General features: G+C 47.6%; 1 protein-coding gene across 3 annotated transcripts in view; it reads left to right on the forward strand.

Moving 5' to 3' along the window:
* LOC8029494 (tudor domain-containing 6) overlaps window positions 1–26711 on the forward strand; it is a 61644-nt gene that overhangs the window by 25885 nt on the left and 9048 nt on the right. For all 3 annotated transcript variants that reach the window (XM_040218420.3, XM_040218421.3, XM_029980322.4), the window contains exons 4-8: window positions 634–1487; window positions 2630–2751; window positions 4855–4979; window positions 23019–23249; window positions 26173–26529. In XM_040218420.3, coding sequence (XP_040074354.2) covers window positions 634–1487; window positions 2630–2751; window positions 4855–4979; window positions 23019–23249; window positions 26173–26529 — 1689 coding nt within the window. The remainder of the gene's footprint in view (window positions 1–633; window positions 1488–2629; window positions 2752–4854; window positions 4980–23018; window positions 23250–26172; window positions 26530–26711) is intronic.

Below are 26711 nucleotides of genomic sequence, written 5' to 3' on the forward strand. Positions count from 1 at the left end.
GCCGCAGACCACAATCCAAGCCTTAAGCCGAAAGTATCTGAAACTGTGAATTTGGCAGCCATTCTACCATTCAGTTATTGACGTGTGCGGTGGAGCGTCGTGTTTCCGAAAGTAGCCTTTTCACTGACGATGTCGGCGGCAAGAAAGTGCTAATTTAATCGGGACTAGATGAACCCAAATAATGGAATATGCAAGTTGGATTAAGCCCGTGCAATATGGTCCTCTCAATGTCCAATGCCTTGCGTTGTAATGGTCTTATATATTTAACCGCCTCTACAGTGGTCAGGCAATTTCACCTGAAATTATCAGGAAAAACCTGGAAAAGTCAGGGAATTTTAAAATAATAATTTACTCGACACCCTGCTGATGCAAGCAGTTAGCCATGTTAGACAAGTGCAACCACCGTTCCCAGGACTGTTTTTGACAGCCCACCAGCTTGTGATAAAGCTCAAAACCTACATTAAAACAAAAACTGCAGTTCTTTGGCTATCCACGAGATTGTGGAACATAGCTCTCCGCACTAAATTTAATTTCTTGATGGCGCTTGGAAACCATAGATCATTGGTGATCGATGGCCTATGGGCATGTTCAGGAAAGAGTTAACATGTTTTCTCTGCTACGCGACTGCTGCAGCCCTCCATTAGGTCTCCGGGACAACTGCCTCCATCGGCCGAGGCTGCGTCACCTACAGCACAGCCCCTGGACACGGGAAAAACCTCCTCGTGTTCGGCCCCTTCTAACGTTCCTGCCGCCCAGACTGATCGCGCCCACAACAGTCCCACCACCGTACCATCGACCCCAATCCAGCAAGTCGCAACTATCTCGCCACCAACTGCCCCGTCTCACACTAGTCCCAACGATGCAAACCTTTCGAAGATTGTCACCAAGTCCTCTTCGGCCTCGTCTCTCTCTGCCACTGCCCCCAAAGACACGACTCCGCACATTCCCAAGGGAGCTGCTGTCTCAAGAAGTCCGGGCTCTATGGCCCCAGCCGCACTGTACCAAGCTTCATCTTCGTCGGTTGCTGCCCCCAGGAAGCTCAACGGCGCCGTCCCTTGCTCGCCGTTTGCTGCCAAGAAGAGTGCTCTTCCAAACTTTGAGTGTGGCGATAGTAGCGTCGATGACTGTGACAGTGATGCGGCTTCGGGGGACATCACCGTCCGCAAGGCAAATGTGCCACCGGCCGTCCCCTCCCCACCGCAGAGCACTCCGAGGTTTCCCCAAACCACACCGAAATACGTGGCGACCAGGTCGTCGAGCGCAGACGCCTCGATTAAGCTCTCGCAAGACGGCAATGCAGTGTCGTACGTTAAGGCAACACCCGAGATTGTTGGGGAAGCGAAGTGTTTGGACATTCCACCGCTGTCGATCAAGGCAATGGGGGTCATGCAAAAGGTGGCACTTTCCTTCTACAAGTCGCCGTCAGAGTTCTGGCTACAGTTGGAATCGTCCAAGGGCACGCTGGAGTCCTTGCTGGAAGCCTTGCAGTGAGTCTCTGTGACTTAGCATGAACGTGGCTTACAAGATATTCTTTTTGTTGTTGACGACGTGTAGCTTGCATACGAAGATTGTGAGTTGCAGGTGTCTTCTGTAACGCATATTTCTTGGTGCATAATTCGTGCTGGAAAGAGCTCTCGAGTACTTCCATTTATCAGGACGTAGTTTGTCTAGGTCACGGGAGACTTGCGAAGCATGGCCAACCTACCGTAAAATACCGGGCAAGCACCCACTCAAAATTTTGAGATAATCATGAAAAAATGGGGGATGGGCGCTTGTCCGGTCATCAATTCTACGTATCAATGTACTGTGCATATTTTCTCAGATTTTACAAATTTGGGTATGGGCGCTTAATGTGGTATGGGCGGATGCATGGTATTCTATGGTAGTTTTAGTTAGATGAGGCAACTAGACACAGGGCAGTCTGTATGCCTCCTGAAACCAGTGTCTTCCACACCACGGTAAAGCCTTCCCTGGGCATTTGTTGACCCATATCCACTTTCATTGAACTGGTGCTTTGGACAGGTGGGATGACCGACAGCCATGTTATACTAGTTCAGAGGTCTGCCCAGTGCACAAGCTCAGGTGCAGTTCACATTGTCTGTGTTTATAAAATTTCAATGAATGGAATTGACCAAAATGTTCTTTTCAATAGAGACCTTTTTTAGCAGTCAGGCTAGAGGAGTTGATAACCTTTTTTTTTTCACATGGTGCAGAGGAGGTTACTTTTCCATCACGGTTGTTCAGATGAGTTTTTCTTTGGAATTAATATTGAGTGGTCTCATTCTGTGTGTGCCTTGACATGCAGTGCAAGAGAAGAGAAAAGAAGCTTTCAACACTTAATAAAATTTCACTCTTGGCTTTAGTCTAAGTTTGGAGCATAGAATATGACCTGCATCTTATCAAATACAAAATTTATTTGGCAGTTAATGTCATGATGCAGGTCATACTTTATGCTGTTAATGCATATCTTCTATTGCATTAACAGTAAGAAAAAGCATTTATCTTTGTTGTGTGACAGGCAATGGATTATGAGACTGCATATAGAGAATGCTGTGAAGGACATGGCCACTTTGGCAAAGTATCTGTTTATGAGCATGTTGCAATTGACCTTTCTTGGTTATGTGTGCAGCAACCACTACAGCGGCCAAGCTTCGGTCTCAAGCTTTGAGGCCAAGATTGGGATGTATTGTGTGGCATTCTATGCAGAAGATGGGCATTGGTATCGTGCAAGGGTACTGCAAGTCATGTCAGGTGAGTTCAAATTCTCTTTTGCATATGTGAAGAGCCACACCAGTCCAAGTTCAGCTACGAATAAACTGGAAATTGTAACATTGTTTCTGAAGCTCATTCTTTTATTTGTATTGAGTTTACGAAGAGGAATATAGGCTTCATTGCATGCAAATGTTGCAGTTTAGTTAGTGGACTCCACTACATTCTGGCCTACTGGAAGCACCTTAGTTCAGACTCTCTCTTTTATTGGGGGATTGCTTTTGTTTGTGCTTTCTGTTTTGTGTGTTTATTAGAGTTTGTTGGCTTGAGGCCCTTGGGGCCACTGTCTGATTGTCACAAGAATTCCAGAATCGTTAACAGTTTCTGAATGGTCTGCTCGGTGCAAAGAGGCAATGGCAGGCTCTATAGAGTCCTAAGGGCTCTTAAAAATATGAAAGTTTTACATGCTATGCATTTAAAACAAAATAATCAGCTTTTTTCTTTCCTACCAAATGCGGTGAAGGGAAAACTTTGTTGTTCTGTGTTCTGGCTATGGTACAGGGGTGGAACGGCTGCGCCATTTTGCGCCAGACGTATGTGTCTGCGCCATCCTGTGCCATGTTGCAGAAACTGCCCCACAGCCAATACCTCACGCCGTTATGCGCCAAATCGCAAAACGTGTGCCAAGGAATTTTTTATTTTGTCTTGGTTCCGGTTTTAGTGACTCGATTGGCAACAATGAGCGCGTTTAGCCTGTTCGGCCTTGCAATCCTTTGTTCTGTTTATTCTCCCTGTGTATCCCGAGTCGGAAGCGCGCAAAAAGCTCGGATTCTAAGTGCTACACCACCTGCGACTGAATTGTTATTCTTCAACCATAAGCGGTTAAGCAAGTCGGCTGAGGTGAGCTCGAGTCGTTAAGCGTCAGATTGCCTCAGGCTCTGCGGCCCGGGATCCGGGATCCGGACGTCAGCCAGGTCAGCCAGTTGAAAACAGATGAGCAACATATTCCTTTTAGTACTTCATCGTTAGAACTTGGAACCACATTCTCGCACGATAAATCGTGATTTGATAGAACTGAAACGCAATCCTACCCGAAACCTTGCCGGCCAGCAGCTCTTACGCGAGTGGTAGATCTACTCGGCGTACATTAATGTTGCTCCTGCTTATTGCTTCAAATATAATAACTTCGTTAATCGTAGTCTGCTGCTTTGATATCAAGTTGCACAATAGGATGAACTCGGAATTTGTTGCCCTGTTCCTTTGTGCAACTGCACGTTCGTTGCTTACGCACGTCACATGGTTTGCACACATAATTACTATGTCGAGCACGTGTGGGTTGTGCGATAAGCAGTGCTGGTTTGCATTTTGAGCAGCTGAAAGCTGCTCAGGAAATATCAAGGGCGCTATCTTCAGAAACGGTGTCGTCCCAATCCGGCCGAAGCCTCAATTCGGCTAGCAGTTTCAATTTGGCTGCACGTTCCAGTTCGGCTACATCCTCAATTTGGCTAGAAGCTTCAATTCAGCTAAAAGTTTCAATTTGGCTGGACACTTCAGTTCGGCTAGAAGTTTCAATTCGGCTGAACTGGAACGTGCAGCCGAATTGAAACTTCTAGCCCAATCGAGACTTCAGCCAAATTGGGACGTAACCTTCAGAAACATAGGGTACTTGCTTTTCGATTCTCATTAAGGCTCACAAAGTTCCAAGTTTTCGCATCTGTTACACCCATCCCATCTACCTAGGTCCCTAACCACTCATGTTAATCTGTGCTGCTAAGCACGATTGAAATTGCTGCCATGCTTGTCTAAGACACAAGCTGAAGTGCAATGAAAACAGATCTGAGCTGCTCCTAGCCTGTTCCAGAGCGTAGTTTTAGGTGCTCCCAACCTGCTCCAAAACGGCTGTTTCAGCTGCTCCCGTGGCTGCTCCCAAGTACATTTCATGAGTTCCACCCCTGATGGTATTTTCTGGTACACAGGCAAATTCGGGGCTTTAATAAGGAATCGTGGAGATGAGTTGTGTCATCTGCTGAATGTTACACCCATTTTCACCGTTTCCTGAAATTGCTGCCTAGATGTTGCAATCAAACCATGACTGTTTCAAAAACTGTGTTTAATTAGCATGGGTTGCTCATCTCCCCATTTTAGATCATGCCAAGGTGATCTACATTGATTTCGGGAATAGCGACAGGGTGGAACTGCAGAACCTCCGCCCTCTTGACGAGTGCTTCGCTTCTCTTCCTGCCCAGGCCATTTGCTGCTGCATCAAGGGGGTGAGTTGGCCACATTTGCCTACGAGCAGTAACTCTATGATCTACATTGTGCCTTTGTTTCGGGCTATCCTTTCTATCCTGCACAACCCAGAGACGAGGCAAGCATCTCGGATAGATAAGACAAATCGGTCTTTTCATGTGCCCTTCTTTCATGTTTTCTGGACTTGGATTTCTTGATCTACTCGTGGTGGCAATTATTTGGGTTCATTCTGTTTTGTAAATGCCTTCGAGATGCTCCTATAGGAAGTGTGGTGTTTGGCGGAGTGAGGTTCGGGTCGGGTCACCCTGGGTACAACGCCGCGGGGAACTCTGGGATAGGGCACCCGGGCGGCCAGTGGTCTGTTTCATTGGGCCGCTTGAGCTGGACGCTACGGAGCAAGTCGCTCCCCATGTTGGTTGCGGAATAAAGACACGTTCCGTACCAAAGTCTCTCTTTTGTCGGCGGACACACAACATAAAGTGGCGACGAGGACTTTCGACCGACCACCCATGCGAGCAGAACTCGAGCAGCAACTGGTGGACGCCGTGTAGGCCTGAGAAGACAGCAACTGCAGCGGGTACGGAGGAGCAAGCGACGCAGCGGAATGGTGCAGAGCCATGGCCAAGTTCGGGCAAGTCGAACATTTCGACGCTTCGTTGTGCTCATGGTCGTCATACGAAGAAAGACTAGCGTCGTTTTTGAGAGCGAACCATGTGCCGGAAACCGACCAGGTTGACGCCTTTTTAAGCCTAATTGGGCCTACGACGTACAACTTACTCAAGTCGCTAACAGCTCCTCAGCTACCAGTAACGAAGTCCTTCGACGAGCTAACGCAGCTACTACGAGACCATCTAGAACCCAAGCCGTCTGTTATTGCAGAGCGAGCCAGATTTCATCGCCGAATTCAAGAGGAGGGCGAGACTATTGCGCAGTTCGTCGCCGCGCTAAGGACGCTCGCACGAACGTGCGACTTTGGCACGTTTTTGGATGAGTCATTGCGTGACCGGTTCGTTTGCGGAATGCGCCGCGTGGATATTCAGCGAGCACTTTTCGCCGAAGATAAGACGTTGACCTTCCAGAAAGCGGTTGACCGGGCCGTGGCTTTGGAGACAGCGATAAAAAGCACATCCGAGGTGCACGGGTCTGGTGGCAACAGCGACCAAGTGGAAAGCGCCAGTGTCCACAAGTTGAAAGGTGACAAGGAAGATACTAAGAAGCGAGGGGTGGCTTGTTACCGTTGCGGGTCAAGCAAGCATCTCGTACGCACGTGCATACACAGCGAGGCGACCTGTTACAAATGCCAGAAAGTGGGGCATATTCAGCGAGCATGCCGCTCATTTCAGGAGAGGAAGCTGCAAGGAAGGAAGAAGTCGCTGAAAACTTTAACGGTGACTAAGGACGCCCATGTCAACCGCATTACAGCTCCAAAAGACCAGCCATTGACGGTAGAAGTGCTGGTTGAGAATTCGCCGGTGACAATGGAAATCGATACCGGAGCGGCGGTATCAGTCATCTCAAAGCAGCAGTACCGTGAGAGGTTTGCGGCATTGAACTTGAAGCCGACGGCGCTGCGGTTGAAGACGTACACCGGGGAAACTGTCAAGCCCTGTGGAGTTCTGGAAGTTAAAGTTTCGCATCAAGAGGAAACAAGAGTCCTGCCATTGTATGTCCTGAACCAGTCAGGGCCACCACTTCTTGGCCGGGAGTGGCTACAGAGGCTGCGGTTGAACTGGAAGCAAGTGACGGGCTTCAACAATCTTCAGAGGAGCACACAAGGGGCAAGTCCAATGCCAGTGGACAAGTTGCAAGTATTACTAGACAGGTATCAGGCCATCTTCAAGGACGAACTGGGGAAGATCTCTGGAGAGGAGGCGAGGCTGTTCCTTAAAGAAGGAAGTCATCACAAGTTTTTGAAGGCCAGGAGTGTACCCTTTGCATTGGTTCCAGCTGTAGAAAAGGAACTGTCAAACCTAGAAGCCCTTGGTGTCATCACACCGACAACCAGTAGCGAGTTTGCGACACCATTAGTGCCTGTTCCCAAGAAGGATGGCACCATACGATTGTGCTGTGATTTCAAGATGACATTGAATCCGATGTTGGATGTTGAGCGTTATCCCTTGCCGAGAGTAGATGAGCTCTTCTCAGTGTTGGCGGGAGGTCAGAGTTTTTCAAAAATTGACCTCAACAGAGCATATCAGCAGGTTGTCATGAGTGAGGAGTCCCGACGATTACTGACCATCACGACACACAAAGGCCTATACCTCATGAATCGCCTGCCTTTTGGAATAGCGTCGGCCCCGGCAATTTTCCAGAGGGTAATGGATAACATGCTGAAAGGAATCCCAGGGGTGGCATGTTATTTGGATGACGTGCTAATTACCGGAAAATCGCAGGAGGAGCATCTAAGAAGTCTGGAGGAGGTGTTCAAGCGTTTTGCGGAACGAGGCGTTCGCATCAAGCGAGAAAAGTGTGCCTTCTTCCAGGATCAGTTGCAGTACCTGGGACATGTGATAAGTCCTGAAGGAATAAGGACGTCGGAGGAGAAGGTGGCTGCTATCGTAAAGGCACCAGCACCAGCAGACGTGTCGCAGCTGAGATCGCTTCTGGGAGCCGTGAACTACTACGGCAAGTTTGTTCCTCAACTGGCAACCATAGTGGCTCCACTCTACAAGCTACTGCATCAAGATGTGAAGTGGCACTGGGACCGTACATGTCAAGAGGCCTTCCAACGAGTCAAAAAGTTGCTGATGTCCTCAGAAGTGCTTGTACACTACGACCCAACAGCACCCTTACAACTGGCGTGTGACGCATCATCTTACGGTGTCGGAGCTGTGTTGTCTCACATATTGGAAGATGGAACTGCGCGGCCAGTCGCATACGCGTCACGGACACTGACGTCTGCAGAAAAGGGGTACAGCCAGTTGGAAAAGGAAGCGCTGGCGTTGCTGTTTGGAGTGAAGAAGTTTCACTTTTACCTTTATGGACGCACGTTTAAGCTTGTGACGGACCATAAGCCCTTGCAGACTATTTTTGGACCAAAGACTGGGATCCCGGCAATGGCGGCTGCACGTCTGCAAAGGTGGGCAGTGACCCTGTCTGCTTACAGGTATTCTTTGGTGTTCAAGCGGTCGACTGAGAATGTTGAAGCGGACTGTTTCTCCAGACTTCCAGTGGAAGGGCGGCAAGAGAGTGACGAAAAAGTGGAGTCTTTTTGTTCCTTAAGATTACTGTCCTTGCCGGTGGACAGTCGGGACATCGCAAGAGAAACCGCACGAGACCCGTTGCTGAGGCGGGTGTACGACTACGTTTTGAAGGGGTGGCCTCCTTACGTGGGAGACCAAGTGCTGAAACCTTGGTTTCAACGTAACACGGAGCTGTCGGCACAACAGGGCTGCCTTATGTTAGGACTGCGAGTGGTAGTGCCGGAAAAGCTACGGAGCGTGCTGCTGGACGAAATCCATGAAGGGCATCCAGGAGTAGTGCGAGCCAAGGAGAGTAGCTAGGAGTTATTTTTGGCGGCCCTCAGTGGACCAGGATGTGGAAAACCATGTGAAGGCGTGTGAGCAGTGTCAGCAACAGCGTAATCTGCCTACGCAAGCGCCTTTGCATCCTTGGTCGTGGCCCACCAAACCATGGCAGCAGGTACATGTAGACTACGCTGGACCATTTCGAGGAGCTATGTTTTTGGTAATTGTGGATGCCCACTCAAAATGGCCAGAGGTGTTTATTATGCAAGCGACAACCTCGGCAAAGACTATTGAAAAGCTACAGGAGGTGTTTGCGCGTTTTGGAATGCCCGAGACGTTGGTTTCTGACAACGATACACAGTTTACGTCAAACGAGTTCAAGGACTTTCTAAAACGGATCGGAACACGTCATGTGTTAACAGCACCGTATCACCCCAGTAGCAACGGCCTGGCGGAGAGATTTGTGCAAACCTTAAAATCGGCGCTGCGCAAGGGAGTTGCCTCGGAGCCACTGCAGCAGACCTTAGGAAAGTTTTTGCAAACCTACCGAAACATTCCACATGCAACAACGGGGGAGGCGCTAGCAGTTTTGTTTTTGGGAAGACGCCTTCGCACTAGACTGGATGTTCTCAAGCCATCTGTAGAAAACAGAGTGGCCAGGCATCAGTTCCGCCAGATGTTGCAAAGAAGCTGCCATACCCGAGAGTTTAAAATAAAGGACCGGGTACGTGTGTGGAACCCCCATCGGGGAGACAAGTGGCTAAAGGCAACTATACTGTCAAGGAGCGGTCCTGTCTCGTACAAGCTGCGTGTGTACCGGGACCATGACACAGTCATCTGGCGACGCCATCAGGATCACATTCGGCAGGAGGGGGACCAGGAAGTTGGAACGCCGGCGTCGCGGGAGGAAGATGGAGCTAGCTTCATACCGCAAGCTTTAAGTACAGCAAGCCAAGCGCAGCCTCCCCCTGCCAGCCCACCTACAAGTGCCTCAACGGACCCGGGGTCGACCAGTATTTCAAGGCCTCGAACGCCGACTCAGCGCTATCCAACAAGAGTGCGCTGCCCTCCTGATCGTTATTCACCGGGGGACTGACCTAAGGGGGACTTTCTCAATCAAGTGCGGAAGAATGTGGTGTTTGGCGGAGTGAGGTTCGGGTCGGGTCACCCTGGGTACAACGCCACGGGGAACTCTGGGATGGGGCACCCGGGCGGCCAGTGGTCTGTTTCATTGGGCCGCTTGAGCTGGACGCTACGGAGCAAGTTGCTCCCCATGTTGGTTGCGGAATAAAGACACGTTTCGTACCAAAGTCTCTCTTTTGTCGGCGGACACACAACAGGAAGTATTCACTGGAGGCCATAGCCATGTGCGCAACTGCTAAGCACATGCTGACGTCGCGAGGTTCCAAAGTTCTCTTGCAACATGCATTCCACACCATTGAAATTACCAGTCTTAGCAGCCTACTAATGTGAGCTTGTTTTGAGCATGTACTCTGAACAGCATACTCAAATATGGCATCCAGTGAGTACTGGTGTGGTATCTAGTTTTTACCAAAGTTGGTCTACTGCATTGTTCTTTTCACATTCACCAAATGAGAAATGTTGGAGGCTTATGAAGGACAATTTATTTTAAAATTTTTGGTATTTGTTTTTGTGGTCTTGTCACAGTGGAATAACGTTTTAAAGTAAGGCCTGTCATGCAGTGTGGATGACTACTAGGATTTAAATGGGAATGCCTCCTTAGCAGATGGAACAAGTGGTACACTGCTGGCAATGACTGCCATGAATGTGAGATTCATAACATTTGCAGTAAAGGAATATCCTTTGTGCTTAAAGGGGTTCTGCAACCATATTTAAGCGTCTACCTTTTTTGCGGTTTTCATGTCTCTTGGGGTTCGGGCAATCCAGCGGGCACGGAGAGAGTAACTCAGTGATGTGATTGCTGCGCCAATTGTGCCAAACTGTGCCAAGGGACTAACCCTGCCAAGGGACTAACCCTGTAATCTGCGCCAAGCCTGCGCCAAAGGACCAATTTCGGTTGCCTTTAAAAACCGAAACTAAACTAAGAACGTCATTGAGCATGCGTGAGCAAGGTGGTGGAAACGGCCGCCCGACATAAATCAAATCAAATCAAATCAGTTTATTTTTCACCTTGTACAAAGAAGATGAAGGAGCTGTGGATAAAAGCTACAGCATTGCAGTACCCTGCATCCATCCAGTCTTGCATAGTTTTTGCCGCCGTCTCGCGTTTCGCGCCTCGTCGTCTCGAGAATCTCGTCTCGCGTCTTTTTTAAACTTTTTCATTGATAGACGCGGGCGTGTGCGGACGCTCCGACGCTAGTGTGCCGGGTGCCAGACATGCCGTCATGCTGTGAAACAAAACCACATTTTTGCGCGACGAGAGTTGCTTTCTGAGCTGAAACGCTGGTCACACGACATCGGGTGTTGTCGTCCCCACGTCGCTGCAGATATGGTGCTTTCTAAACTTGCTCATCGACATTCCTCTCCTTGTATAAATCATACTCTACTACAAAAATCCCTCTTTAAAGGGATATTACAACGAAATTTCGGCGCTTATCTCTTGGTGTATTCGTGTGCAAGGGAACACTATCATATCGGACACATCAATCTCTTGTTGAAAAAGGCACGAAAAGGAATTTTAAAACGAATTAAACGATTAGCAAAGAGCACCTGGTGGTTGTCGCTAACGCCTGGTCTGTAATGCCAGTCTAGGAACTTCGACAGGTGGTGACGATAACTGTCTTGCCTCCGGCCACCACGAGAGAAAAGGAGAAGGAGAGTTGCCCTCCCCCGGAGAATATCCTTTGTGTCTCCCAGAAGTCGCTATTGTCCCTCTACAAGATTATAGAAAATTAACCCGTCACCCAAAATTCGTAGGAGATCTTCTCGACATAAGCCTCGCCGAAGCTTTGCTCGTTCCGAGACGAACTAAGTCACGATTGCATTGGGTGTAACATGCTCTCCGCTGGCTGTTCTCCGAGCACTTGCCAAAGTGGGCCGTTTGTAACGAAAAATACAGCCATCTGGCTCAAAATACAAACGTGCAATTATCAGTGATGCATGTTGTAGATCATATTTAACCTATTTCTGAACACGACGGGTATTTTTTCAAATTCCGTTGAAGTGTCCCTTTAATTCAAAGACTGCTTGTCGAAATAATGATTACCTAGGTTACTCTTTTACGATAAGGAAAGAGGGACATTTAAGACAAACAGACAAGACAGGCTTTCGACTTTCAACAAAACGTTTACTGGCTCGGCTTCGCCTCCTGAAGCTCGACGGGGGGCGTCGGGGAGTTAGAGAGGGAGGATGGTGGGTGAGAGAAGCGCGAGCCAGCTCGCAGCTAAGCGTGCGAGCCGGCAGGGGGGTCTGCTGTGTGTCAATCGACACGTCGCCGTTACACGCAGCCCCGAATGCGGGCGGTGCCCTCTTGGGGAAAGAAGGGAGGAGGGGGACAGGGCGCGGATAAAAGGAGGAGGAGAAGATGTGCCAGCGATGCTCTCTTGTGGAAGGAAGGGAAGAGGGGGGGGGGGTGGGAGGCGCCGAGAAGAGAAGGAGACGAAGATAGGCGAATTTAGACTTTTTAGGTTTTTGGAGGAAGCGAATCTCTCGGTCGGAAAGAGAAAGGGATGGGCTCGACAGGTTTGAAACGGAAGATTTGATATGTAGGGACTCAAGGATTTCCCTGCCGAATCGAGATTTGTGGCCGCCGAGAATTTTGGTTTTCGAGAACTGGGGGGTGCACGAGGGGTAGTCTTTTTTGGCGTGAACCACGACTGGATGGAAGGAGTCCGGAGAGGGAGACGAGATCTCCTTGGCGTGCTCCCGGAGACTGTCATTCACGCACCGCCCCGTCTGGCTGATGTACTCGGCCCCGCACACAAGAGGAATACTATACACCTTTTCCCTTGTGCAGGGCCGGAAGCACTGCGCGTGTTTTTTTGTGCATGTAGGTGGGGGTTCTGGGTTGGTAACTCGCTTGCACATGCCTCCCAATTTAAATCTGCATGTGAAAAGAACTCTGGTGCCGAATCGACGTGCAAGCGCGCGGAGTCGGTGTGCCGTGTTGTGGGTGTCGGGATGCACGCAGGGCGGGCAGACCGGGTCCCGGAGGGGGCCTCCCTTGGTCGGCTTCTCGACTGTAGGATGAGTTTCTTGCTGATGTTATCTAAAAGGTCCACCGGGTAGCCCGCCTTCCGGAGCCTGGTTGCCTGCAATGACAGGCTCCCTCTGACCTTATGATCACAGGACTTTTTGCAAGAGGAGGAAAGGAGAGACTGAACAATTCTGGACTTAACGGTTTTTGAATGATGGCTAGAGAAGGGGAGGACAGGTTTCTGGGAACGCTGTTGAAAAGACCAGCATAGACCGTGAGACGTGTGGGTCAGTCGAAGATCGAGGAATTGAAGACCCTCCTGAGTAGGGTCTTCCCTTTTGAAGGTGAGGCCACTGGCGTGAGTTTTGAATGCCTGAAGAATGGAAACATCTGAGTTGGAGACAGAATGAAGAACCAGATAGTCGTCAACGTACCGAAAGATCCTACATTCATTACCCGAGCGTGCAAGATGCACGCTCCGTACACCCACAACACTCGTACACCCACAACACGGCACACCGACTCCGCGCGCTTGCACGTCGATTCGGCACCAGAGTTCTTTTCACATGCAGATTTAAATTGGGAGGCATGTGCAAGCGAGTTACCAACCCAGAACCCCCACCTACATGCACAAAAAAACACGCGCAGTGCTTCCGGCCCTGCACAAGGGAAAAGGTGTATAGTATTCCTCTTGTGTGCGGAGCCGAGTACATCAGCCAGACGGGGCGGTGCGTGAATGACAGTCTCCGGGAGCACGCCAAGGAGATCTCGTCTCCCTCTCCGGACTCCTTCCATCCAGTCGTGGTTCACGCCAAAAAAGACTGCCCCTCGTGCACCCCCGAGTTCTCGAAAACCAAAATTCTCGGCGGCCACAAATCTCGATTCGGCAGGGAAATCCTTGAGTCCCTACATATCAAATCTTCCGTTTCAAACCTGTCGAGCCCATCCCTTTCTCTTTCCGACCGAGAGATTCGCTTCCTGCGGGGTGAGAGGGTTCCTCCAAAAACCTAAACAGTCTAAATTCGCCTATCCTCGTCTCCTTCTCTTCTCAGCGCCTCCCCCCCCCCCTCTTCCCTTCGAGAGCATCGCCGGCACATCTTCTCCTCCTCCTTTTATCCGCGCCCTGTCCCCCTCCTCCCTTCTTTCCCCAAGAGGGCACCGCCCGCACTCGGGGCTGCGTGTAACGGCGACGTGTCGATTGACACACAGCAGACCCCCCTTCCGGCTCGCACGCTTAGCTGCGAGCTGGCTCGCGCTTCTCTCACCCACCATCCTCCCTCTCTAACTCCCCGACGCCCCTCGTCGAGCTTCAGGAGGCGAAGTCGAGCCAGTAAACGTTTTGTTGAAAGTCGAAAGCCTGTCTTGTCTGTTTGTCTTAAATGTCCCTCTTTCCTTATCGTAAATTTATAACCAACATGCTCAACCTTCTACATTAGGTTACTCTCGGTGGGCTTTCTTTCGAGAGGGACCCCCGGTACGTAAAAAATTTGCTGCAAAAGAAAGTTGGTGAAGAGAAGTGAGGTAAAGCAAAGGAAGCATTGTCTGCACGCTGATCCCGCACATCGTTCGTTGCACAAAGCGTTCCAAGAAATGTTTGACCCTGGCTTGCGATGTCTTGCATCGATGCGCTCAGGTTCTTTTCTCCTGTGTGTTTAGCTTGTACCTCACCTGCCGGCCTGGCAAGCACTCGTTGCTGGATGTTCCTTTGTCGTATGCTGGACAGTTACATTTTGCATACTATTTTGGGAACCAGTTGGCGACGGAGCGGAGTGGCATTGTTCCAATTTCGATTGAACAGCCGTTGTCTTCGCTTGCGTGACGAAGCACATACCACGGCAAGCCTGCTGATGTTGCCCTCAAGTAACATGACTGCACGACAGAGGCACCAGCCGGGACTCTTGCAATTCATTATCTTACGTTTGCTTACTTTTGACGAAAATCTGGCACGTCGAGAACCAGTAAAACGTTGGCAAGCGTTCTTTTCGGAATTGCTCGGCAATGCCTACGACACTGTACACTTGCGGGATGTCTCAGCAGTAAAAACACAAAAAGCGAGTTCCGTCACAACACAGCACAAAGTGCCCTTCGTTTGTCCTGCACTTAAAACAAAAAACATTTTTTTCTATGATTTTTTGCTTTAAAAGCCACTTTTGCTCATCCGAAACACTGCTTTGGCTGCTGCAGAAGCCACATTTGCTGCTCCAAAGCACTGTTCCGGCTACTCCAAACGCCCCTTTTGCTGCTCCAAAACACTGTTTTGACTGCTCCAAGAGGTGCTCCAAAATGGCTTAGGACAATCACATCACTGGTAACTAAATATCAGTGCATCATATTTTAACCGAACGACGTGGAAACCTCCTCCACCAACGGGGGCGACCCGCATACCGAAAGCACGCGAAATGTGACGTCTTTGGTCCTGGGCTTACTACTGGTCAGAGCCGCTCAAAGCTCCTTTTTAGTCGAAATACAAAATATAAGTGGCGCAAACCGTTTCCATTACTGTAAACGACTTAATTTTCGCGGCCTCAAATTTTCGGGAATCGGGCCAAAGCTGGAAATTTGAAATTGTTCGCGGGTTCTAATTTTCGCGAATCTAGTGTAGCTTCCGTAGCGTTCACACATTGCCCGAATTGTTCGCGGGACATATTTTTCGCGAATTGTAGGCGATTCGCAAAAATTAGGACCTTGCAAAAATTTAGTCGTTTACAGTATTTATAAAAGTAGTTTTTGTTCAGTGTTTTAGATAAGAAAAGAAACAAATGCAGTTTATAACGTACGGAGACAATGACCCGTCGACATACCCGCCACCAAGCGGTGGAAAAGGTGGCGCATAATAGAAAGGAGTAGTGGGATCAGGCACTGGTATGGAAAGGTCCCAGATGTACGCGGCGGTGCTACGGTCATATCGACTGGTGGATCCGACCGGCTCCGAGCGTTCCGAAGGCCTTCGGCGAGCTGCTTTGTCTTGTGGTTTGACCGTTTCGCGGTATGGCAGGGGGAAGTGGCATCCATTCTGAACTGATCTGTACCCCGTGTTTGAGGTCGTTTGTGGCCAATGAAGTGTCATGCCGAATTAGTAATTAATCGCGCAGCAAATGCAATGAGAGCCGCTCTGGCTGCCTGCTGCATACAGCTTATCACAGAACATGCTTTAGTGGCGCCCTCTCGCGTCGTCGACACGGAGTGTGGCAGCCGTGAGCGCTCGTTGAGCTCACTACCCCTCCTCTAGTTCACGGCCACTCAAGCAACCAAGGATGTCATGAGAAAGGTTATTTTTTGCTTGTTTTTGTATTTTTAATTTGCCTGTAACTTTTAAAATAAAGCGAAATTCGAAAAAAAAAAAAAAAAAAGTTCCATTAAGTTACTACGTTCACTGCGCTCAGGTTTGGTGCAAATTAAAAACAAGTAAAAACGTCCTTGCAGGGGGATTCACTCACTCGTCACTCAATGGGCAAATATCGCTACTCAAACCTGTGTTTCAGGAATGCACCTGAGTATTGATTATTTTGCGGGCTTATTATAAAGATGTAATGAAGGTCATACGACCCTTGAATTTTTCCACGAGAATGCCGGAGATTTTGAATAAAATCTAGAAATATGACTGTTTTCAGCACTTTTTGAGGCAATTTTGAAATTAAAATCACTTAGGTGACGAAAGTGACAAAAGGAATGGTAGTATGTACTAGAGGTGTCTCCTATCCTAATTTTAAGACCCCTACGGGGAATTTAAATGTCTTGGTATTTGTGTAAATAAATTTGACAGGGCCGTTTTTGCTAGATTTATTTTCAATGGGTTCAACAAGATAGCAACACCAGTAGCAAATGCCCCAAGCCAGAGCATGTGTTGTTGCTGCTGTTTTCATGAGCTTGCACGTACGGCGACTCGCGGCACGGGTTCTTTGCTTGACACTGCCGATATCAGTTTTGTTATATTGCCGGAAAATGGTCTGTGTGAGATTTTTGTCTGCTGCACCACACATGAAATAGGACCATTGAGAGGCGACACATGTATGATGTAGTGATGCCATGGCAATGTGCTGTGCTTCGCTGCCGCGCGGCAAGCTCCCACTTTCAATCTTATGGTGACCGCCACCAATGCCACGACCTATGCAGGCAATCTAGCGGTAAGAACATGCCACGTAGCTTTACGCTCCGTGAGTCCTTGGGTCACGCCGAAGAGTCGCACGCCCTGAGTAAAGCCCCTTATGTGTTTGTATGTCTTGCAAGCGTTATCATATCATCAAATGCGCCAGTGCACGAGCCCGTGCCTCGTGCGACACTTGGGAGCAAATGGCAGGTCAGCACTAAAATTAGAAAAACTGTCTAAGTCTCCCGTTCGAACGCCTGTCTCCACGCAGCGAGGTGGCAGCTCCGTGGATGAAATTGCGGGGGGCGCTGCGTGCAATTGGTGTGCTGTTGTAGCTGCTACCTTCCTCACTGACTACCCCCCTCAGTTTCAACAAGCTTAGTAAGAAAAGCATTGTTGACTTCTCTGCCTTTTTAGCATGGACAGATTTACCTTTGTTAGGCTGTGCAATGCATGCAGTGGCGATAACACCAAGCATGCTCAAGTTCTTCATCCTCCTCCTTCTCCGTCTTTACACCAAAGCAATGAACAACGAGAGGCAAGCAAGGCGAGAGCGGCTAGGGCTTCTGAAGGCCAGGAGGTGTGAATAATTCATCTGCGAAGTGCTCATTTGCTTGTGTCGGTCAAATTTTCTCCAGATTTTTTTTTGTGACTTGGTAACTGCGAAGTTCTAATATGCCGATTGCTCGCAGCACCGCCACGCACTTTCATTCCAGAGCAGTCACCGAGAAGTGCAGTGGGTGGACGACTAGCCAGTCTTTCTAGGGCAATACTAAAATGGGCGGCTATGGAGCGGCAACTAAGAGGAAACTGGTGCAGTTCTCGCTCGTGGTCTCATGGTATGCCTCTCTCACGTGTTCGCCAGTACTATCGAGACCGGTTATACCAAAGTCAACAGGAATCGGAAATCACTCGGCTATATCCCCTTCTTCGTTATATCTCTTCTTCATAAAAGAAACACGCCAAGAAAAAAAAAGATAACATGGGCTGTCACTGGCACTTGTTTATCGTGCCTGCAGAACGCGATCGAGGCTTCCCTGCACGTGTACTCTGCTAGATTGGAATCGTTTCTCACCAACTGCCAGAAGTTCCGATCGAGAAAAGATCCTGCGAGCTACGCACGGACGATTTTGACAGCTGCGACGGCCGGTGCAAAGGACACCGGTGGTGGACGACATTCTTCGCGTTCATGCACACTTGGTCTAGGATGGCACGCTTTCGTTTCAAGGAGATCGCCTTCGTCTTGCCCGTGGAGGTGCCGGGACTCTCCATAGTTGAGTTGCGATGATTTGCCAAATCGGTGCTTGAGTGAAGTTAGACTTAAGCGCAAGAGCGACCACACCGACCAGCAACGCGACACGGAACACAAAGCAAACAAAGAAGAACACACGGCACTGAGTTCGCACTTAAGTTTGTGTTCCGTCGGTATAGGAAGCCTAGATTAAAGAGAGAGAGAGAGAGAGCAACTGCTCGATGGGGGTCACGGGGTGTGTGGGCCGCGTTTTCAAAATAAGTCAAAGGACTTACTAAAATGTATTCAAGCATCATCTTATCAAAACTGTTTACCCAATCACTTGAACAACAGATACTACCTAGAGACTGGAAAGTGGGGAGGGTGATTCCTCTCCACAAAGGCGGTGATAAACATAATCCTTTGAATTTCCGTCCGATCTCCTTAACAAGCATCCCATGCAAAATACTTGAGCACGTAATATATTCCAATCTTATTAACTTTCTGGACTCGAACTCTTTTTTTCACCCAGCACAGCATGGTTTTCGAAAATTCTATTCATGTGAAACACAACTCCTAACTTTTACCCATGACCTTCACGTCGTTCTCGACCGGGGTTCCAGGACAGATTGCATATTCCTTGACTTCTCCAAAGCCTTCGATAAAGTACCCCATGTACTCCTTCTCCATAAACTTCGTAACTTAAACATAGATAACAACATACTCAATTGGATAGAATCGTTCTTAACAAATCGTTTTCAATTTGTTTGCGCCAACGGAACTAACTCATCATTATCAAGTGTTAACTCTGGTGTTCCTCAAGGTTCTGTGCTCGGTCCACTACTATTTCTTATTTATATTAACGATCTTCCTACGCGTGTTTCCTCTTCCATCAGCTTGTACGCTGACGACTGTGTCATTTATAAAGAAATTATTAACGATTCTGACATTTCTGTTCTTCAAACTGATATAAACAACGTCACACAATGGTGCTCAGAATGGCATATGGAACTCAACACATCTAAATGTAGATCTATGAGAGTGTCCAGGCATAATAACACTTGTCCATCCTACAACATCATTAACTCCCCCCTACTTTCTGTTACTTCCTATAAATATCTTGGTGTGCATCTAACCAATGACCTTTCCTGGAATTTACATGTCGAATATGTCACTAATAGCGCTAATCGCTTACTAGGTTACCTCAAAAGAAACCTTTCGCTTACTCCTGTTTCATTAAAGCTTCTAATCTATAAGACTTTAGTCCGTACTAAACTGGAATATGCAGCCTCTATCTGGGACCCCGGTATCACCCTTTCATCCGCTGTTGAGTCCATACAAAATCGTTCCGCTCGTTTCATCCTCTCGAACTATCATCGCACATCCAGCGTCACATCTATGAAAGCATCCCTGTCCTTGCCTAACCTCTCTCTTCGCAGGAAAATATCCCGGCTTTGTCTTTTTCAGAAGATTTTTCACTCTAATCCAACACTTCGTCAAACATTATTCTTAGAACCATCTTACATTTCGCTACGAACTAATCACCATCTAAAAGTGGGCGTCCCCCAGTGTAACACCTCATCTTTCAATGCCTCCTTTCTCCCTCAGACCTCAATAGATTGGAATCGCCTTCCTGCACCCATAGTCTCGATAACTGATGCTACTGATTTTAAAATTGCCATTACTAAGTTTTTTGATGTTCAATAACTTTTGTTTTATGTCTTGCCTTATGTATCGTTATACCCATATGTTTCCGTTTAAAAAAAAAAACCCACTCCTCTCTGTAATGCCTTCGGGCCCTGAGAGAACAATAAATGAAAATGAAAAAAAAAATGAATGAAAACTCAAAAGCGTTTACCTTCTGCAAACGTCTCCGCCTCTCCGCCCAGTTTCCTCGCTACACTTTCCATGCGACAACCAAATGCAGGCACACTTGCCCAGGAGGTGTCTGCCATTAAATTGCAAATGCTCTCAATGGTTCGAGCTGCTCCCTCTCTTAAATCTAGGCTCTCTCCAACTTCTCCGCAGGCAATGCGGAAAACTCACTTCCCAGATAAAGAGCGGGGAGCAGACGACAACGCAGAGGCTGCAGTCGGCGACCTTTGCAGTATTGTCTACAGCCTGTTCTTGGTGGCTGCTCTGCCGTAACAGCAAAGTACAGCGGTCTGAGACTTAATGAACTTTCAAAATTTTTTTTTGGCCACATCTGGTTTCAAGCAAACGGCACGTGCCGCACGCCATTTGCTTGAAACCACTTTCTGTGGCTTTGAAGCCAGTGCATTGTCCGATATAATGAGAGGCTATGGTCGAAGCTTTTGACATCTGTGTACTCGCGCAGCTTTACCGCGGCTCAAATTTGCACATGTGCACTCTTCGCTTTTCTGAAATGACATGGGATGTGACCATAGCACATCAAATCAAGATTCTAATATTTGATTGGTAGCAGATGGTTAGAAGGGGACAATGTGGGAAGACAGGCTGCGTGCAATTGATCCCTGCTCAATTCGATGCGCTACGATCGCATTCATGTAAATGCTGCCATAGAAAGCAAGATAAATTGGAGCCTTGGGTCACTCTAATTGGATAGCTTGCTGCCATTTCTCGCTGCTTCTGTTTTGAGAGCGAAAGGGAGGCCCACTATGTTGAGGCATTGCGCATTGTCACGGCATCACTTCATCAAACATGCATCGTCTCAGACCGTTGTACAGACAAGCCTGTGAACAACTTTGTCTTCTTCAACGGTACATTATCACACTCGCATGGCGCCCACTCACTAATTTGGCCCGAGCCCAGCATGGAGCGTCTTCAACACGTTGGCTGGACACGACTTCCAGCGGAACGTTGATGCTGCGCTCGATCTCATTGTGATGACATCAAGACTCTATTGCACAGGCTTTGATTGTTTTAGGTTGGTTTATTCAAGCCCATTCTTTAGACTGCAAGAGAATCTTGCAGTTCTCTGGCAAAACCAATCTTTCCCGCCGTCTGGCGTCAAGGTATACGGCGCGTGCCAAGCTCCATTCACTTGGCGCAAATGTGGCACAACTTTCCTTGTCTAAGACACCAATGCTACAGGCACCTGTGCAGTCGCACAGCTTTGAGCGTTGCTCAAGGCTTTACATGCACATTCTTCACTTCTTCAGAAATGCCCCACTCCTCTGTATGCTCGCTCATGTTGCATGCGAACAATAAATGCGAAATAAAAATAAGAATTACAAAAAAGCCAAATAGGAACCATTGTGAGCGCTTTGATAAAATGCTAAATGTGGTGGACTATGCTTTTTTTTACGCTTTATGAACATTGGTGAGCGGATGCTGAAAGATGCTTGATCATTGTTTCTATGTGTACAAAATCACAGTCCAGGCTGCTACGATTTTTAGCTGTTAAAAAAGGTGAGAAAAGCCCCCGCCTCATGCACAAACACTGAGAATTGCACCAGTCAGAAGCTTTTTGATTACAAGATGCTGGGCTGTGAAGATTGCACTGCTCAGCATTCGACCTTCACAGTTTAGCACGCACATGTTTGTCGATTCCGAAAGCGAGCAAAGCATGCGCCGTATATACAAACGCTGAAAATGACACCACGGTCAAAAGCCATTTTTATTTACGACAGTGACTCGTGCATAATCTGACGCTAGTCATCACAGGCTCACATCTAAAGGCTGAACACAGTGGAGGAAAGATTGACAGCAAAATTCACGCTGCAAAAATCTATTGCAACACGCGGCTGCGTATTCATCGGAAACCAAATTCTATGCGACAAACAAGCGATGAACGCCACCAAAGCCAATACATGGTGTCAAGGGGTCAGTTGTGTTAGCAACTTCATCTGCATTCAAATGACGCACTTGCAAACCCTAAAAACTCTAGCGCAAACCAACGCGCAACAATATCAGGAAATATGGTGTTCACAGAGTATGTTTGAATGGTTCGAACGTGGTGCCAACTTCGGAGCCAGTCGGAGATCGGAGCCATTCTTTTTTTTACTACAATGCTCATTCTCCGCTCCAGCCGTTGGCTCCTGCCGGTTGTGGCGGATGCTGGGGGAAGAAAATCTAGCTCTCCTAGATCGGTGGCCCGAGCTCACCCCGAGCGCTTGACCTGCATGCGCAGCTGCGAGCTTGCAACTCGTATGTTCCAGAAAAATTCTGTGCCATCTATGAGGAAAAGGCTACAAATAAATCATGGCTGAATCCCCCTTAATTAGGGGAACTTACATTGAACACGTTGCCTAGAGGCTTAGCAGTCTTTGCGCGGAGACTGGGGCCTGGTTTCATCCGTGTAATTAACACTTTTGTGTTGGTTGTTATTCATAACTAGCACTTGGTTGTTACCTGGACATAAACTTGGAGTGACTTTGTTAGTCAATTTCGCTTTGATACTTCTTTATTTAACAACCAGAGGAGTTGGTGCTTTTACCGCCATGTTAATTGTGGTTGACAGACGAAAAGAGCATAGGAGGCCCGACCATTACTTGGTGGTTGAAGCGTAGAAGCAACATACCTTTGCTTACAAGATTTTATTATGCACAAGACAATGAACTCTGCTATGGTTCTTTTGATGCTATAAATTTATAAATATGTCTGCAGAGAGCTGTGTTCATGCATGAATATAAACAAAAAGCAAAAGAACTCTTATATGCTTCGAAGATAATATTGAAGGTAATAAGAATAAGAATAATAATCTCTATTTTGAGAAGCTCTACTTATAATGCGGGCTTGTGGTTTAAGGTGACAGGCACTGGTTGCTACGTTCTAGTCCTCTTGTCTATGTCTGTACAGGGTAATGTTTCAAGATCTCTTGAAAATATCAGAATCGCTGAAACTACAAATGTTGTTACAAATACCTGAAAATTAAAACAAGTCAAACAGCCATTGATATTTCTGTTTTTCGGTGCATGTTTTTTAACCTGCGTTCATGACTTCATGCCTAGATTTCCATGTGCTGTGAATATTTCATTTACTTGTGTAAGTTGGCGAGCGAGCCTGCGACGACAGCTTCCTGTTGTAGCCACTGGGTACCATCGATTTTGCAACGTTTTGAAAAGTACTTTGCAAAGCGCTACAACATTATTTGTCATTTGTGCATGCGTTGTTCCAAGAAGAGCATTGTTGAGCTTAACTGTGTAATGCTCTCGTTGGCATTGGTTCTCTCAGCTTCACCGGCTTCCTGACCAGAGCACGAGGTCCATGGTAGCCATGCGTGCCTTCCGGGACAAGATATCTTCGTGCAACAAGTTGCAGGCCATCTTCCACCAGAGAGACGAGATTTTGGACCGGTACATTGTGGAGGTTGTAACCATCACCAACAACCAGGGAATGATCAACCTTTCTCAGCAGTTTCTCAGCACGTGTGAATCCGAAGAGCTAAGGCCTGGAGCAGCCCCTGTAAGTCTAGATGGATAAAAATCACGGATACATGAAAGGATAAAACAATGAGGACGGGGATGTAAACAGGACTCCTTTCATTTTGTGCATCTCTCAAAGGAGTCTTGTTTCCCTCCCCATTTTCAATGTTTTATCCTTTCATGTATTAATATCTATTCACCAACATGCCCGTTTTCAATTATTACAATAGTGTAGTTAGTTAAATAGTGTAGTTGGTAAGCTTAGAGAGTGACAGGAATATTGACTTTCTTTGGTGTTGGCCATCTTTATTACGTGCAAATTAATTTTATTTAGGAGTAGTTTCTCTTTGTCCACACTGACAGTGTGATAGGAGAAGCTAAACAGCACCCAACTAAAAAATCTGAGCATTTAGAAGTTTGGCCTTAAACATTTCAAGGATTTTATTCAATACATTAAACACCAACTATTTATGAGTACATTTGTTGGCCGCTGAAACACAACAGAAAGTGTAATACAGTGCAGCTACTTCACTTTTTCAGGGTTTCTTTTGGCCAATGTTCTTAGTAAGTCTAGTGCTATGTAGCATTCTAGCAGCACCCCCTACTTGGGTTCAAATAAACCCCCACCAAGATGCAATCTAGATTCCTGGGCTGAAACATGGTTCAACATGACTGTCCTTTTACATCTCCCGATTTATCACAACTGACAACTGACCAACATCAAAACATAATATCTAAAAGGTTGTTTTGTTTTCTTTTCTTTTGCAGTTAGACCATTGAAAAAAAAAATGGTCTTTTTGTTTTTGAAGAATTTAGGAGAACGGGAATCACCATTTTGAATAAACTCGGAAAAGTAAAACCTCAGCTTGAGTGAAGCCGGCTTGAGTGTTTAACAAATTGTTTGTTTGTTTTGTCTACCTACTGAAATTTTTATAATCTTACTGACAGGAAGGGGCACAGGCTTTGACTCTTTGTGCTGCGTGTGTGTGTTCCACAACACTGGCAGCCATTTACACTCTGCAAGAAAAAGAAAAATAGGCCATCACGCTCGAGCTGTGCCACTCCTTGCTTGTTGTAATGGATGTAGAGTAAGCAAAAAGCTTTTATGCCAGGTTCAGGCTCAGTTTAGATGTGGGATGGTATACCGCAGCGATAGCTGTTATGCACTCTTCTCCCCACTGGAAATTATGTCCGTTGTAGTAGTTAGGCGTAGGGCATTCGGCATCAGTATTGCCAAATGCTTGAAAAAGAATGCCACCCGCCCTCGGGATTCTATCCTGGGTCTGCTGCTTGTGAAGCGGGTGTGTTACCACAGAACTATGCCACAGCTTTGGCAATATGTTTTATATACAGCACTTGAGGAGCATCCAGGTGTGTCTGGGTCTCGTGTAGTGCCCACTAAATGACCACAGTTGGTGTGTTACCACAAAACTATGCCACAGCTTTGGCAATATGTTTTATATACAGCACTTGAGGAGCATCCAGGTGTGTCTGGGTCTCGTGTAGTGCCCACTAAATGACCACAGTTGCTGTGACATTGTGATTGAAAATTTATTGTTATTCCTAATGCATTCCAAATTTAAACAAAGTTAATTGTTAAAATTAATACATTTGGTTAGGTGGCACAAGCCACTGCCCGATTAAAAGGGTCCAACCGTTTTTATCCGTCCAATACCACCTAAAAGACAAGGCCTACCCTACACATTGCGTCATCATTAGTGGATCCTTAAAGGGGCCCTCCAACAGTATTTAAGCGTCAACTTTTTTTTTTGCGGTTTCTACACGGCTAGTGGTCCCGGAAACCCAGTGGACAACGAAAGAGTTTGAAAATATTAGCGCATCATATTTTAATTTGACAACTCGGAACACCTCCTCCGACGGTGGCGCCGCGAGGTGCCGAATGCGCGCGCAAAACGGCGCTCCCTTTCACTATACGTCACATTCTCTCGATTTTGTGACATGCCGTGACATGTCGCAGTTTTTGCTGAGGATTAACATAGGACTACTTATTTTTAAAGCTGTAGCTTCTTCAGAACCAGACTCCTCGTCTTGTTCTTCATCTATTGGTGCCGGGACATTTTCCAACTATTCAGGTGATAGGCATGTTCTCCGAAGGTTGGGGAATTCCATGTCCATCTATTGTTTCTTCAACATAAGGCCTGATAGACACCTGTTTCTTGTCCGACACCGAAAAACACCGAAGGGGGGGGGGGGGGGGGATTTGAAAACCCAGAATTCAAAGGAATATGAACCTCGAAAACACGGAGCCCTAATCATAACGTACCAAGGGATAGCGCAGAGGTCGTACGATGTCGCAACTCCAGACAAAAGTCAATTGATATCACAAAGGGCGCAATAAACCTCCTCCCTCACGATTACTTCAGTTATCACCTATAACCAGTCATAACTTTGAACTTCAGACTTTATTATAACTGCATCGTGTGTGCACTACGCATATTACATGCGCGATAATTTAGGTGCTCCCTGGGTTTGTCCGAATGATCGTAGCAAGTTTTATAGTTATTTGTTACGATTGCTGTCTGTTGCTGCACTGCATGAAAATATCCAAAGGATCGAAACATTGACAAAATACGAGATAGTGCCTGCATAACCAAGGAAGTAAAGCGGGGTACTTTTTGTGCCTGTGGCACATTGCATTTTCTTTCAAATTCCTGGTTTCGAAAATGCTCTTTACAAAGTTTTTGCAATTCTAGAGGCTCATTCACGCAGTGGTGTTTGACCGCTTTACATCAAGACTTGACCACTGGTTACCGGGACATCCGTGCTTCGTATAAAGCATGGCGACCCGAGCATGGAGTTGCTTGGCACGCGGCATACGAAGCTGGATGTCCCTGGAAAGTATTCGCATATCGGTATAACGCTGTCGTGCGCTACTCCGAGGACGGTGCCTTAAACATCGGTAGGACATAGAAAGAGCATTCTCCTCTTTTGTCCTTCTGCAGACCCCCCCTGTCAACGCAAAGCCAGCCATGGCTGACGCGGTGGCAACACTGGTCCCCCCGCCACCACCGACCCCAGTCTGCGTGCCCCCACCGATCCTCCCCGAAGAGGACACGTTTAACGTGATGCTGTCGGTGGTGTTCAACCCTTCCGACTTCTACGGCCAGCTCCTCACGAAGAGCGCGGCTGAGCACAACGTCACGGAGGAGCTGCAAGTGCAGCTGAACCGCTGCGGCACCCAGAGCACAGCCCCACCAGAAGACTGGGTGACTGAGGGCTCTTACTGGATCTGCCTCTACACCGGAGACAAGAACTGGTACCGAGTTCGAGTGGTGGAGGTGCTTCAGGAGCAGCAGCCGGTGAGTGCCGCCTTTGCTCGGACCGCTGCTCAAAGTCTTCCGTGACTCGAGGGTTGTCTCTAAATAATTGGCAGTCCCGTGTGGATCCACGGTAGAGTTTTGGCGATTGCCGCGACACCTTGTTGGACCCTGATGCATTTGTGCGTATCTTGCACTGTACGTGGAGGAACCGTCGTTGCCAA

Source organism: Ixodes scapularis, unplaced genomic scaffold (genome assembly GCF_016920785.2).
Source record: "Ixodes scapularis isolate PalLabHiFi unplaced genomic scaffold, ASM1692078v2 PGA_scaffold3__209_contigs__length_174095766, whole genome shotgun sequence".
NCBI classification, from domain to species: domain Eukaryota; kingdom Metazoa; phylum Arthropoda; class Arachnida; order Ixodida; family Ixodidae; genus Ixodes; species Ixodes scapularis.